Source organism: Blennius ocellaris, assembly GCF_963422515.1.
Source record: "Blennius ocellaris genome assembly, chromosome: 4".
Taxonomy (NCBI): domain Eukaryota; kingdom Metazoa; phylum Chordata; class Actinopteri; order Blenniiformes; family Blenniidae; genus Blennius; species Blennius ocellaris.
This window is the reverse complement of record NC_137653.1, coordinates 102-15000: the sequence shown is the minus strand read 5'-3', so window position 1 is coordinate 15000 and position 14899 is coordinate 102. Positions and strand designations below refer to the sequence as shown.

Here is a 14899-nt window from a genome sequence, read left to right as displayed (position 1 = left end):
GAGCCCGGCTTCACCTCCTGGTTCTGCGTCTGGAAGAACGGCCCGAGGACGAAGCTGCACTTGTTGCAGTCGTACTTCACCATGGCGAGCTGCGGCAGCACGCCGCTGCAGCCGCTCACCACGCCGCTGGTCCGGATCAGCTGGTTCAGGTGCAGCTGCCTGCACACACACACACACACACACACACACACACACACACACGGTGAGCACACTGCCTCCACCTGCCACCAGGGGGCGCCCGGAGCTCAGATCAACATTAAGTCTCTACGTCACTGGACTTTAACTCCATGAACACTAAAGTTTTCTGCCTGTAAAGAATAAAAAAAGTTAAATAGCAAAGATAAAAAAAGATTAAATACTGATATAAATATATATTATTAATATACGTTATATAAATGATCAAAAATACAAAAAAAAAGATTGAAAACGGGAAACAAAAGTATAAAAAGTTGACTTCATGTTGCTGAAAACTTCATGTTTGTGTGTAAAAGCAATAAAAGGTAGATCTAGAACATCTAGAACATCTAGTGACCAGAGGTTCCAGAGCGTTACCGTAGCGACCGGATCTCCTCCACCAGGGGAAGGTTGCAGATCCGGACGTGGATCTCCCGGGCGATCCGGTCGTATTTAGGGTACATGGCGAGAACCACTTCCTTCGCCGCCTCGTCGAAAACCTGGGGAGAGATGAGGGTCTGAGGGAGACCAGGGTCTGAGGGAGACCAGGGTCTGAGGGAGACCAGGGTCTGAGGAAGACCAGGGTCTGAGGGAGACCAGGGTCTGAGGGAGACATGAAGGTCTGAGGGAGACCAGGGTCTGAGGGAGACCAGGGTCTGAGGGAGACCAGGGTCTGAGGGAGACCAGGGTCTGAGGGAGACGAGGGTCTGAGGGAGACCAGGGTCTGAGGGAGACCAGGGTCTGAGGGAGACCAGGGTCTGAGGAAGACCAGGGTCTGAGGGAGACCAGGGTCTGAGGGAGACCAGGGTCTGAGGGAGACGAGGGTCTGAGGGAGACCAGGGTCTGAGGGAGACGAGGGTCTGAGGGAGACCAGGGTCTGAGGGAGACCAGGGTCTGAGGGAGACGAGGGTCTGAGGAAGACGAGGGTCTGAGGGAGACGAGGGTCTGAGGAAGACGAAGGTCTGAGGGAGACCAGGGTCTGAGGGAGACCAGGGTCTGAGGGAGACCAGGGTCTGAGGGAGACGAGGGTCTGAGGGAGACCAGGGTCTGAGGGAGACCAGGGTCTGAGGGAGACCAGGGTCTGAGGGAGACCAGGGTCTGAGGGAGACGAAGGTCTGAGGAAGACGAGGGTCTGAGGGAGACCAGGGTCTGAGGAAGACGAGGGTCTGAGGGAGACGAAGGTCTGAGGGAGACGAGGGTCTGAGGAAGACGAGGGTCTGAGGGAGACGAAGGTCTGAGGGAGACGAGGGTCTGAGGAAGACGAAGGTCTGAGGGAGACCAGGGTCTGAGGGAGACCAGGGTCTGAGGGAGACCAGGGTCTGAGACCGAATGCAGTTCTAGTTCTAATGGTGCTCTACCGGTGTAGCTCTAGTTCTAATTGCAGGTTAAACGTGACAGAGCTTCTGGATCAAAGGATCAAAGGATTCTGACCTTCAACATCTCAGTCGGAGCTTCAGGGAGGAAATAAGCCAGAACGTGTTCTCGAGCAGCGAGATCCTCGTAGTTCACCACCAGACTCTCCTTGTTCTCTACACACACACACACACACACACACACACACACACACACACACACACACACACACACACACACACACACACACACACACACACACACACACACACACACACACACACACACACACACACACAGTGAGACAGAGACACACACACACACACACACAGTGAGACAGAGACACACACACACACACACACACACACAGTGAGACAGAGACACACACACACACACACACACACAGTGAGACAGAGACACACACACACACACACACACACACACACACACACACACACACACACACACACACACACACACACACACACACAGTGAGACAGAGACACACACACAGAGACACACACACACACACACACACACACACACACACACACACACACACACACACAGAGAGGCACACAGACAGACACACACAGTGAGACAGAGACGGAAACACAGAAAAAGACAGATAGAGACGGAGACAGACAGAGACAGACCTTTGCACATGTCACTGATCTTCTCCTTGAAGACATTGTGTCCGTTCTCGTCCACATGCGTCCTCAGGAAGTTCTTGAAGCGATGGTAGATCTCCAGACGCGGCGCCGCCATGGACACCCACTCCCGGACCGTGTGACCCTGCAGGACGAGGAGGACACGTCTCACACACACACAGTCAAGGCCAAAGACGTGTGGGTGTCCACACACACCTTCATGTCCTCCAGGTTCTCGATGCTCTCGATCATCTCCTCGTCCTCGCCGTCCATCACGCCCTCCGCCGCTCGCTCTGCTAGGCGGCGCCGCCGAGCCGCCGGACGCTCGTCGTCCTCGTCTTCGCTGTCTGGAGGACGAAAAGACAGACAGGCTCGTCAGCCGGGTGGAGACGAGACGTCCTCCTGGGGAGGCTGTAGTGTAACTGCTCAACACGCTAGTCTGAGCCGTGCTACATGCTACATGCTACCAGGCTCACACACCACTGATGCTACATGCTATATACTTTCAGGCTCACACACCACTGGTGCTACATGCTATATGCTAAAGAGTTTCAGGCTCACACACCAGTGATGCTACATGCTATCAGGCTCACACACCAGTAATGCTACATGCTATCAGGCTCACACACCAGTAATGCTACATGCAATCAGGCTCACACACCAGTGATGCTACATGCTATCAGGCTCACACACCAGTGATGCTACATGCTATCAGGCTCACACACCACTGATGCTACATGCTATATGCTAAAGAGTTTCAGGCTCACACACCAGTGGTGCTACATGCTATCAGGCTCACACACCACTGATGCTACATGCTACACATGATTAAAGTGGCGACGCCCCCTCATCAGAGATTCACTCTCGCAGTGAAGCTGCTGATTGGTCAGTTTCCATGGCGACCGGTTGCCCCGGCGACACCGTACCGCCGGCCGTCCTCACCGTACAGCAGCCCCCGCCGCAGCCTGCCGCTCACGCCCCGCTCGCGGTCCCGCCTCCTCATGGCGTCCTCGGCGGCGGCCCGCGCTCCGGGCGACAGCTCCGACAGGTCCTCGTCGTCCAGGTCCAGACCCTCCACCTCGTACCGGTCCAGCTCGGGGATGGCCCGGTAGTCCCTGGGGGGGCGGAGCCACGCCGTCAGGCCGCCACACAAACACCACGCCCACAACCAGGTCACGGGCTCAAACCCCGCCCCCTGAAGGACCGACCCCCGGTCTGCAGGGGGCGCTGCAGCACAGCCGTTAGCTTCACACTCCTCCTAGCTTCTGGACCACGAAATGTCCTCAATTAAATAATAAATACATTAAAGAATCAAGCAACTGTGACGTTCGGCAGATAAAATTAATTCAATAATTAAATGGTGTTTTTTTTTTTTACTTACAATTAATTGGTATTATTTCATTAATGACACATTTAATCCCAATTTAAATTAATTAATAACATTCAATTACTCATCTAATGGTGTATTTCTTTATTATTTCGTCCTCCATGTTCTTTTAGCGACTTTCTAACAAAAGCATGTCAACAGGAAGTGACAGGAAGTGACAGGGAGTGACAGGGAGTGACAGGAGTGACAGGAGTGACAGGAAGTGACAGGAAGTGACAGGAAGTGACAGAAGTGACAGAAGTCACAGAAGTGACAGGAAGTCACAGAAGTGACAGGAAGTGACAGAAGTGACAGAAGTGACAGGAAGTGACAGGAAGTGACAGAAGTGACAGAAGTCACAGAAGTGACAGGAAGTCACAGAAGTGACAGGAAGTGACAGAAGTGACAGAAGTGACAGAAGTGACAGGAAGTGACAGAAGTGACAGAAGTGACAGAAGTGACAGGAAGTGACAGAAGTGACAGGAAGTGACAGACCTGCCAGTAAAAGTAAGCGACACTGGAAGGTCAGTTACTTTCATGAAACTTCGTCACGTTTTTAAAACTCGGATCAGACCGGAAGTGTTTAAGTCCCGTCACCTCTCCATCCCGTCTCCAATCAGGTCCTCGCCGTCCCCGTCCTCCTCGTCCCCGCCGGCCAGAGGCCCCTCCCCCAGCAGACCCTCAGACTCGTCCTCGAAGGGGGGCAGGTCCCGGCCGGGGCTGGAGGTCAGGTCCCCCCTCCTGGAGGCCCGGCTGGGGCTGGTGGCCATGTGCAACGACTCGCTGGAATCCTGGGGGGACAGACATGAAATGGACGTGAGACGGATGTGAGACAGACAACAGACATGAGACAGACGTGAGACAGACGTGAAACAGACGTGAGACACATGAAACAGACGTGAGACAGATGTGAGACAGACAACAGACGTGAGACAGACATGAGACAGACGTGAGACAGACAACAGACGTGAGACAGACGTGAGACAGACAACAGACGTGAGACAGACGTGAGACAGACAACAGACGTGAGACACATGAAACAGACGTGAGACAGATGTGAGACAGACAACAGACGTGAGACAGACATGAGACAGACGTGAGACAGACAACAGACGTGAGACAGACGTGAGACAGACAACAGGCGTGAGACAGACGTGAAACAGACAACAGACGTGAAACAGACGAGACAGACGTGAGACAGACAACAGACGTGAGACAGACGTGAGACAGACAACAGACGTGAGACAGACGTGAAACAGATGTGAGACAGACGTGAGACAGACGTGAGACAGACGTGAGACAGACAACAGACGTGAGACAGACGTGAAACAGACAACAGACGTGAAACAGACAACAGACGTGAAACAGACGTGAGACAGACAACAGACGTGAGACAGACGTGAAACAGACAACAGACGTGAAACAGATGTGAGACAGACAACAGACGTGAGACAGACGTGAGACAGACAACAGACGTGAGACAGACGTGAAACAGACAACAGACGTGAAACAGACGTGAAACAGACAACAGACGTGAAACAGACAACAGACGTGAGACAGACGTGAGACAGACAACAGACGTGAGACAGACAACAGACGTGAAACAGACAACAGACGTGAGACAGACGTGAGACAGACAACAGACGTGAGACAGACAACAGACGTGAGACAGACGTGAAACAGACAACAGACGTGAAACAGACAACAGACGTGAAACAGACGTGAGACAGACGTGAAACAGACAACAGACGTGAGACAGACGTGAGACAGACAACAGACGTGAGACAGACAACAGACGTGAAACAGACAACAGACGTGAGACAGACGTGAGACAGACAACAGACGTGAGACAGACAACAGACGTGAGACAGACAACAGACGTGAAACAGACAACAGACGTGAGACAGACGTGAGACAGACAACAGACGTGAGACAGACAACAGACGTGAGACAGACGTGAAACAGACAACAGACGTGAAACAGACAACAGACGTGAAACAGACGTGAGACAGACGTGAAACAGACAACAGACGTGAGACAGACGTGAGACAGACAACAGACGTGAGACAGACAACAGACGTGAAACAGACAACAGACGTGAGACAGACGTGAGACAGACAACAGACGTGAGACAGACAACAGACGTGAGACAGACAACAGACGTGAGACAGACGTGAAACAGACAACAGACGTGAAACAGACAACAGACGTGAAACAGACGTGAGACAGACGTGAAACAGACAACAGACGTGAAACAGACGTGAGACAGACGTGAACCAGACAACAGACGTGAACCAGCGCCCCCTCTGGCCACCAGGTGGAGAACAGCTCCATCTATTAACCCAATTTATTGCTTCTGGAGTCAAACCTTCACCTCCAGGACCAGAAGAAGAAGAATAAGGATTAAAGCTGCAAGCAGCATTGGTCTGGACCTTTATTATTATTATTATTATTATTATTATTATGATGCGGTTCAGGACAACGTCTTGTTTGTTTAAAGTCTTCAACCTCAAGAAAATCTGATTTGTTGGACCAAGAAAGTCAATTGAACAAAAACAAACATTCACTACAGAAAATGAAGAATTACATTTTTTGCAGAAATCGTCTCGTATCGTCGTGGAAGTTTTTAAAACTGAGGCTCAACAAGATCCAGGCTTCTGCTTCATCTCAGACTTTCTACTCAGAAACACTAAAACGCTTTTAAAAGAGGAATTCTGAGGAAATCTTGGTGGTTTTGATGTTTGACACAAACAACCGAAAACAAACCTTCACTAACTCAGGAGTCGTTCTTTGTTTACGTGAAAATTCTAAACTCACAAAACGAGAAACACTTTATTTTTCAGATTCTGCCAGAAAGATGAAAAACAACAAGACGATTCGATGTAAAAGAACGCAGGTGGAACAGAAGTGCAGTGACTTCTAGAGTTAGAACGTGATTTTAATGCAGGACGATGTTAAACGTGTTTCTAGGTTTTCTCCAGACCTCATGGCGAAACCGCGTTACTTTACATTTAACCCTTTCACTGCCGAGTTCAGCTTTGATTCTTCTGTCACTACCAGTTTACCTCAGCCTGCAGGTTTTAAAGAATTAATCCTCAGTAGTACTGCAGGAGTACTGCAGTACTACTGCAGGAGTACTCCAGGAGTAACGCAGTACTCCTCCGGCCCGCGGTCATTGTTATGGTCGCAGTGGAACTCTGCACGAGCTTCACCACTAAAGTGTGAAAGCTCGAGCCAGAACCTGGTTTAACGCTCTTCTAGTTCCGTTTCGTTCCCTGCAGCTCGTCTCCGGATCGTTTCGCTCGAGTTCCGCTGAGGCTCGGATCGTTTCCACTCACCGCCATCGCTGCTCTTCGTGTCTCTGCTGCTGCTGCTTCTTCTTCCGCCGAGACTCGCTTTTCGCGCGAACTGAGCACGTGACCCCAGAAGCCCGCGAAAAGTCATGAATATTCAAACGGAAGGCCGCCGTCCTGCTCTGTGATTGGCGGGTTGTGTGGGAACGAGCCTCGGCCGAGGAGGAGCTCGTGACGTGTCGTTCGTTTTCCCGGGAAACTTTGGGGCGCTGTGATTGGCTGCGGTGCGTCTTTGAAAAGAAACCTTCAGCTTCAGGATCAGAACGAGATGAGTCGTTTAATTATTGATTTCATATATGTGAAGTATCAAGTAAACAAAGTATCAATATTAAATCTCTCGCTCTCTATATATATATATTTATATATATGTAAAAATATAAATAATGTCTGCGGCCTTTATGATGTTTTCAGGATTTTAAATCCAAATAATTCTTCTGGAGCGACAAAACATGAATTATCATAAAGAAAAAAGTTACACAGTTCATGAAATTACTTAAGATATTTTAAGAAATATTTACCTTTCATGGTTATTTATAGCTTTTTCCTTCTTTTCCCACTTCAGCCACTGAGGTTCCAACTGTTTCAGCAGTTTGAGCATTTTTAAAAAAAGTTTCCACCTTTTCCTTCTTTTTCACATCCGTTTCTTTTTTCCTGACAAAAGCGACACTAGAAGTTTTAATGGCATTTTTTTAATGCAAATTTGAAAAGTGGAAAATGTTAAATCTCTTCCAGTGACGTTACTGACGAGTCATCAAGGGGGCGGGGCCTATCTCAGCAGCCAACAGGAACCCTCACAATGTATGGATGGTCATATGAGTCTACTGATGACGTCGCCAGCTCCAGACCACGCCCCCTTGTTCAGGAGAACAGTGGAACTGCAGCAGCTTGTTGTTAAATAGAAAGAAACACAAACAGTGAAACGAAATAAAAACGAGTGCAAAACAGGTTTATTGAGTTTTTCGGACAAAAATCTAAACTTTGTTGGGTCCGTGGCGTTTCAGCACTTTGTCCTGGAGGCAAAAAGCCAAAATAAAAGCGGCGTGCAGCGGTCAGAGCGGCTCCCCGCCCGGGACCCCGGTTAGAACTTCCTGTTGGGTCAGTGGGTCTGCAGCTTGTCTGCGAACAGCGTCATGAAGAGTCCGTAGAGCAGGCCGGCGGCCAGCAGCAGCAGGGAGCTGGCCCCGGGCCCCAGGCTCAGCAGCGCCCCCAGCAGGTAGAAGAGCAGCAGCAGCAGCAGCGTCCGGTAGCTGGCCAGGACCCGCAGGCTCAGCCGGGGCCGCCGGCTCCGCTCCGCCGTGTAGCGGCCGGCCGGACTCCGCCTCAGCCGGGCGGCGCCCGCCGCGTCCGTCAGGAAGCGGCGCCCCAGGCGGCCCAGCAGGTCCGGGCGCGAGCACAGGGCGGTCATGTGACCCCCGAACTGCGGGACAGAACCGGGACGGCGTGTTACTGGCGTTGCTACGGGGGCTAGCGCGCGAGCTAACGGCGTTCTGCTCTGAGGAACGAGACAGGAAACCACACTTTTAACTCCTCCACCTCCGTCAGAGCCTCCGTCACCTCACATTCATACCTATATTATAGCAGATATTTCATATGGCATGTACATATACATATATTTATACATGGGCAAGTACACTATTACTATTAGTACTATTATTATTACTGATATATATATATACAGTGCCCCCCCCCCCCCCCCCCCCCACTCACCCTGCCGTTGACCAGCGAGGACACCCGGTACAGGAGCCGCACCAGCAGCGCGCTTTCGTAGCTCCTGATTGGCTGCAGCTCCGGGTCGCCCTGGTAACGCAGGTCGAAGCGGCGCAGCCCGTTGATGAGCTGGCGGCGGCCCAGCTCGGTGAGGACCAGCCCCTCCCCCCCCGGGACGCAGTCCGGCAGCTGCCTGCTGGTCCCCTCGTCCTGAGACCAGTCCAGGGTGGACAACACCTGGTTCAGGTGTCCCTGGTTCAGCTGGAGGACGGGAGGACGGGCAGGTCAACACCGCATCTTCATCACTGCCCTGGTCCCTCCTCTTCCTCCTCTTCCTCACTGCCCTGGTCCCTCCTCTTCCTCACTGCCCTGGTCCCTCCTCTTCCTCCTCTTCCTCACTGCCCTGGTCCCTCCTCTTCCTCACTGCCCTGGTCCCTCCTCTTCCTCCTCTTCCTCACTGCCCTGGTCCCTCCTCTTCCTCACTGCCCTGGTCCCTCCTCTTCCTCACTGCCCTGGTCCCTCCTCTTCCTCCTCTTCCTCACTGCCCTGGTCCCTCCTCTTCCTCACTGCCCTGGTCCCTCCTCTTCCTCACTGCCCTGGTCCCTCCTCTTCCTCCTCTTCCTCACTGCCCTGGTCCCTCCTCTTCCTCACTGCCCTGGTGAAGCTCTAATAACAAAGTGAGGCAGACCTTGAAGATGTGGCACAGGTTCTCCAGGGCCCGGTCCAGGAACTCGTGGGTCTTCTTCAGGTACTCCCCGCTGTCCTCCGGCTCGGCGCCGCTGAAGGTGGTGTTGAGGTCGGGCGTAGCGAGTCCGAACCAGGACAGGAAGGAGGCGGAGGAGGCCGCCTCGCTGGACTGGTCCGAGATCCTCTTGGCCGTCTGCCGGGCCTGAGCGATGATCTGGACCAGCTTCAGGACCTGCAGGGAGAGTCGGGGTATGTTGAGCCCGACCACACCAGGGTCAGGTTCAGTCTGTCCTCAACAGTCGGGTCAGTTAGTCAGGCTCAGTTAACCAGGTTCAGTTAACCAGGTTCAGTTAATCAGGTTGAGTTTAGAAGTCAGGTTCAGTTAACCCGGTTCAGTTAGTCAGGTTTAGTTAGTCAGGTTCAGTTAGTCAGGTTTAGTTAATCAGGTTCAGTTATTCAGGTTGAGTTAATCAGGTTCAGTTAACCCGGTTCAGTTAACCCGGTTCAGTTAGTCAGGTTCAGTTAGTCAGGTTCAGTTAGTCAGGTTGTTAGTCAGGTTCAGTTAGTCAGGTTGAGTTTAGAAGTCAGGTTCAGTTAATCAGGTTCAGTTAACCCGGTTCAGTTAACCCGGTTCAGTTAGTCAGGTTCAGTTAGTCAGGTTGAGTTAGTCAGGTTGAGTTTAGAAGTCAGGTTCAGTTAATCAGGTTCAGTTAATCAGGTTCAGTTAACCCGGTTCAGTTAACCCAGTTCAGTTAGTCAGGTTCAGTTAGTCAGGTTCAGTTAGTCAGGTTTAGTTAATCAGGTTTAGTTAATCAGGTTCAGTTAATCAGGTTCAGTTAATCAGGTTCAGTTAGTCAGGTTCAGTTAGTCAGGTTGAGTTAGTCAGGTTTAGTTAACCAGGTTCAGTTAGTCAGGTTCAGTTAACCAGGTTCAGTTAGTCAGGTTCAGTTAGTCAGGTTCAGTTAGTCAGGTTCAGTTAACCCGGTTCAGTTAGTCAGGTTGAGTTAGTCAGGTTGAGTTAGTCAGGTTCAGTTAATCAGGTTCAGTTAGTCAGGTTGAGTTAGTCAGGTTCAGTTAATCAGGTTCAGTTAATCAGGTTGAGTTAGTCAGGTTCAGTTAGTCAGGTTTAGTTAACCAGGTTGAGTTAGTCAGGTTCAGTTAGTCAGGTTTAGTTAACCAGGTTGAGTTAGTCAGGTTCAGTTAATCAGGTTGAGTTAGTCAGGTTCAGTTAGTCAGGTTTAGTTAACCAGGTTGAGTTAGTCAGGTTCAGTTAATCAGGTTCAGTTAGTCAGGTTTAGTTAGTCAGGTTCAGTTAGTCAGGTTTAGTTAACCAGGTTGAGTTAGTCAGGTTCAGTTAATCAGGTTCAGTTAGTCAGGTTGAGTTAGTCAGGTTGAGTTAGTCAGGTTGAGTTAGTCAGGTTGAGTTAGTCAGGTTCAGTTAATCAGGTTGAGTTAGTCAGGTTGAGTTAGTCAGGTTGAGTTAGTCAGGTTGAGTTAATCAGGTTGAGTTAATCAGGTTCAGTTAGTCAGGTTGAGTTAGTCAGGTTGAGTTAGTCAGGTTGAGTTAGTCAGGTTGAGTTAGTCAGGTTGAGTTAGTCAGGTTGAGTTAGTCAGGTTGAGTTAGTCAGGTTGAGTTAGTCAGGTTGAGTTAGTCAGGTTCAGTTAGTCAGGTTGAGTTAGTCAGGTTCAGTTAGTCAGGTTGAGTTAGTCAGGTTGAGTTAGTCAGGTTGAGTTAGTCAGGTTGAGTTAGTCAGGTTGAGTTAGTCAGGTTCAGTTAGTCAGGTTCAGTTAATCAGGTTGAGTTAGTCAGGTTGAGTTAGTCAGGTTGAGTTAGTCAGGTTCAGTTAATCAGGTTGAGTTAGTCAGGTTGAGTTAGTCAGGTTGAGTTAGTCAGGTTCAGTTAGTCAGGTTCAGTTAGTCAGGTTCAGTTAGTCAGGTTCAGTTAGTCAGGTTCAGTTAGTCAGGTTCAGTTAGTCAGGTTTAGTTAATCAGGTTGAGTTAGTCAGGTTGAGTTTAGAAGTCAGGTTGAGGTAACCCGGGTCAGTGGACTTACGGCCCCCCGCAGCTCGGGGCCAAACATCTGCTGGTACTGACAGTCCTGCCCCTCCAGGGAGAAAACGTGGCTCTTCACCCGGAACGCCATGTCCGTCACCACACGTTGCCGTGACGACAGGAAGCTGCCCCCCTGGCTGGGGGTGAGGTAGCCCCGGGGCTGGCGGTGGTGGAGGACGTGCTCTGGCTCCAGGAAGAGCTGCTCACCTGGGGGGGGTGAGAGGAGGGAGAGGAGGAGGGGGGAGAGGAGGAGGAAGAGGAGTGAGAGGAGGAAGAGGAGTAAGAGGAGGGAGAGGAGTGAGAGGAGGGGGGAGAGGAGGAAGAGGAGGGAGAGGAGGAGGAGAGAGAGGAGGAGGGGGGGAGGAAGAGGAGGGAGAGGAGAGGAGGGAGAGGAGTGAGAGGAGGAAGAAGAGTGAGAGGAGTGAGAGGAGGAAGAAGAGTGAGAGGAGTGAGAGGAGTGAGAGGAGTGAGAGGAGGAAGAAGAGTGAGAGGAGTGAGAGGAGTGAGAGGAGTAAGAGGAGTGAGAGGAGTGAGAGGAGGGGGGAGAGGAGGAAGAGGAGGGAGAGGAGGAGAGAGAGGAGGAGGGGGGGAGGAAGAGGAGGGAGAGGAGAGGAGGGAGAGGAGTGAGAGGAGGAAGAGGAGGGAGAGGAGTGAGAGGAGGGAGAGGAGAGGAGGAAGTCCTCCCCCGGTGTTACGAGCAGAAGGGTCCCCTCACCTTTCTGCACCATGTCGGCCATGTTGGGCTGGGAGAAGACTTTGGCCACCCTGAACACCATCAGGGCGTTCTTGGCGTTGACCAGGTCGGTTCTGACGGCCCGGTTCAGGAACACCTGGAACAGCTTGGTGTACAGGAGCAGGTTCTCGTGAACGAAGGGTTCCCTGGAAGAGAGGACCGCCGTTAGAGACCAGCGAGCCGGAGAACCGGAGAACCGGAGAACCAGAGAACCAGAACCACTCACCACTTGTCCGGGACGGTTCTGTTGTGGTCCGGCTGGACGCTGGTCTTGTCTCCGGTGTACCTCCAGGGCTGGATGTAGCTGAGCCACGTCTCCAACACCTGGAACCAGGACCTCAGGTCAACCTGAGCCTGAACACCTGGACCGGTTCTCTGGAGGAACCCTCACCGCTTAGCTTCCCTTAGCATTAGCTGCTAGCACAGTGTTAGCACTGGAAATCTGATCTAGTCAATGAATCCAGCTGAAGTTACATCAGTTATAGGAGGAAGATGCTCTATAATCCAGACTACTGGAGGAAGATGCTCTATAATCCGGCCTCCAGGAGGAAGATGCTCTATAATCCGGCCTCCAGGAGGAAGATGCTCTATAATCCGGCCTCCAGGAGGAAGATGCTCTATAATCTGGATTAGAGGAGGAAGATGCTCTACAGACTCAGGGCTCTAAAGGAGGAAGATGCTCTACAGACTCACGGCTCTAAAGGAGGAAGATGCTCTACAGACTCAGGGCTCTAAAGGAGGAAGATGATCTACAGACTCACGGCTCTGAAGGAGGAAGATGCTCTACAGACTCAGGGCTCTAAAGGAGGAAGATGCTCTACAGACTCAGGGCTCTAAAGGAGGAAGATGCTCTACAGACTCAGGGCTCTGAAGGAGGAAGATGCTCTACAGACTCACGGCTCTAAAGGAGGAAGATGCTCTACAGACTCAGGGCTCTAAAGGAGGAAGATGCTCTACAGACTCAGGGCTCTAAAGGAGGAAGATGCTCTACAGACTCAGGGCTCTAAAGGAGGAAGATGCTCTACAGACTCAGGGCTCTAAAGGAGGAAGATGCTCTACAGACTCAGGGCTCTAAAGGAGGAAGATGCTCTACAGACTCAGGGCTCTAAAGGAGGAAGATGCTCTACAGACTCAGGGCTCTAAAGGAGGAAGATGCTCTACAGACTCAGGGCTCTAAAGGAGGAAGATGCTCTACAGACTCAGGGCTCTAAAGGAGGAAGATGCTCTACAGACTCAGGGCTCTAAAGGAGGAAGATGCTCTACAGACTCACGGCTCTAAAGGAGGAAGATGCTCTACAGACTCACGGCTCTAAAGGAGGAAGATGCTCTACAGACTCAGGGCTCTAAAGGAGGAAGATGCTCTACAGACTCAGGGCTCTAAAGGAGGAAGATGCTCTACAGACTCAGGGCTCTAAAGGAGGAAGATGCTCTACAGACTCACGGCTCTAAAGGAGGAAGATGCTCTACAGACTCAGGGCTCTAAAGGAGGAAGATGCTCTACAGACTCAGGGCTCTAAAGGAGGAAGATGCTCTACAGACTCACGGCTCTAAAGGAGGAAGATGCTCTACAGACTCAGGGCTCTAAAGGAGGAAGATGCTCTACAGACTCAGGGCTCTAAAGGAGGAAGATGCTCTACAGACTCACGGCTCTAAAGGAGGAAGATGCTCTACAGACTCAGGGCTCTAAAGGAGGAAGATGCTCTACAGACTCAGGGCTCTAAAGGAGGAAGATGCTCTACAGACTCAGGGCTCTAAAGGAGGAAGATGCTCTACAGACTCAGGGCTCTGAAGGAGGAAGATGCTCTACTGACTCACGGCTCTAAAGGAGGAAGATGCTCTACAGACTCACGGCTCTAAAGGAGGCGTCCAGCGGCCAGTGGCTGAAGCAGTGCGTCAGGAAGAGGTAGAGCTTCTGCTGGACGAAGCGTTGCACCACCACCCTGCAGGACACAGACTCCGTCACCAACGGCTCCTGGGTGGAGGGGGAGGGGCTCTGACCTCTGACCTCACTGACCTCTTGAACTCCTCCAGGGGGCTGGGGTGGGTGTGTGAGTGGGCGGAGGGGGAGGAGGGGGGGGAGGGGGAGCAGAGCTGCTCCGGCTTCAGGCTGCAGGAGAAGGCGTGGAGGTGCTTGACCAGGAGGCGCACCACCAGGACGTGCTCCTCCGAGGGGCTGAAGGGCTCCTGGAAACACACACCGTCACAGGGGGGCCACCGGGGCCCCCAGGACCCCCCCCCCCCCCCCTGCCCCAGCCCCCACCCCGCTCCACCCAGTGCAGCTCTGAAGACAGCAGCCAATCACGACGCAGCTTCACCAGTGAAAGCAGCAGCCAACCAGCACAGGCTGGGAGCAGGGGGCGGAGCCCCGAGGTCAGGAGGAGCTCTGATTGGTCCACGACCCTCCACCTCACCTGGACCTGACCTGGACCTGACCTGGACCTGACCTGACCTGAGCCAGACCGGGACCTGACCTGGACTGGACCTGGACCTGACCTGGACCTCACCTGGACCTGACCTCACCTGGACCTCACCTGGACTGGACCTGGACCTGACCTGAGCCAGACCTGGACCTCACCTGGACCTGACCAGACCTGGACCAGCACCACTAAAGTGTTCCTCCTGAGAACCCTCCTCAGGTTCTCTTCAATCCTGTCCAGAGCTTCTAGAACATTCTCTAGACCGCCTCCATGCTAACGCTAACTCATTAGCATTGCTGCTAGCGGCTGTGGCTCCGTAGAGACCAGCACCCCCCCAGTGGACACGTTAGGGGCCCTCATGCTGGACCCCCCAGTGGGAGGGGGTCTGACTGGACCTCAGCTCACCC

At 52.2% G+C, this 14899-nt stretch overlaps 2 protein-coding genes across 2 annotated transcripts in view; both read right to left on the bottom strand.

Annotated features, from left to right (window-relative positions):
- Window positions 1-6912, bottom strand: part of mcm2 (minichromosome maintenance complex component 2) — a 15696-nt gene extending 8784 nt beyond the window's left edge. Inside the window, 8 exon segments of the mRNA XM_080494985.1 lie at window positions 1-159; window positions 553-674; window positions 1606-1703; window positions 2184-2322; window positions 2394-2524; window positions 3120-3292; window positions 4141-4334; window positions 6882-6912. The exon segment at window positions 1-159 is cut by the window's left edge and continues 49 nt beyond it. Of these exon segments, the coding sequence (XP_080351111.1) occupies window positions 1-159; window positions 553-674; window positions 1606-1703; window positions 2184-2322; window positions 2394-2524; window positions 3120-3292; window positions 4141-4334; window positions 6882-6887 (1022 nt within the window). The 5' untranslated portion in view covers window positions 6888-6912.
- Window positions 6913-7832: 920 nt separating this feature from the next.
- On the bottom strand, window positions 7833-14356 carry smpd4 (sphingomyelin phosphodiesterase 4; the record flags this gene model as incomplete). Its single annotated transcript, XM_080495320.1, has 8 exons — window positions 7833-8313; window positions 8604-8864; window positions 9292-9522; window positions 11344-11549; window positions 12058-12221; window positions 12302-12399; window positions 13925-14015; window positions 14090-14356. Coding segments are annotated over 8 exons (1639 nt in total), but the record flags the coding sequence as incomplete, so codon positions are not given.
- Between the last annotated feature and the right edge of the window lie 543 nt (window positions 14357-14899).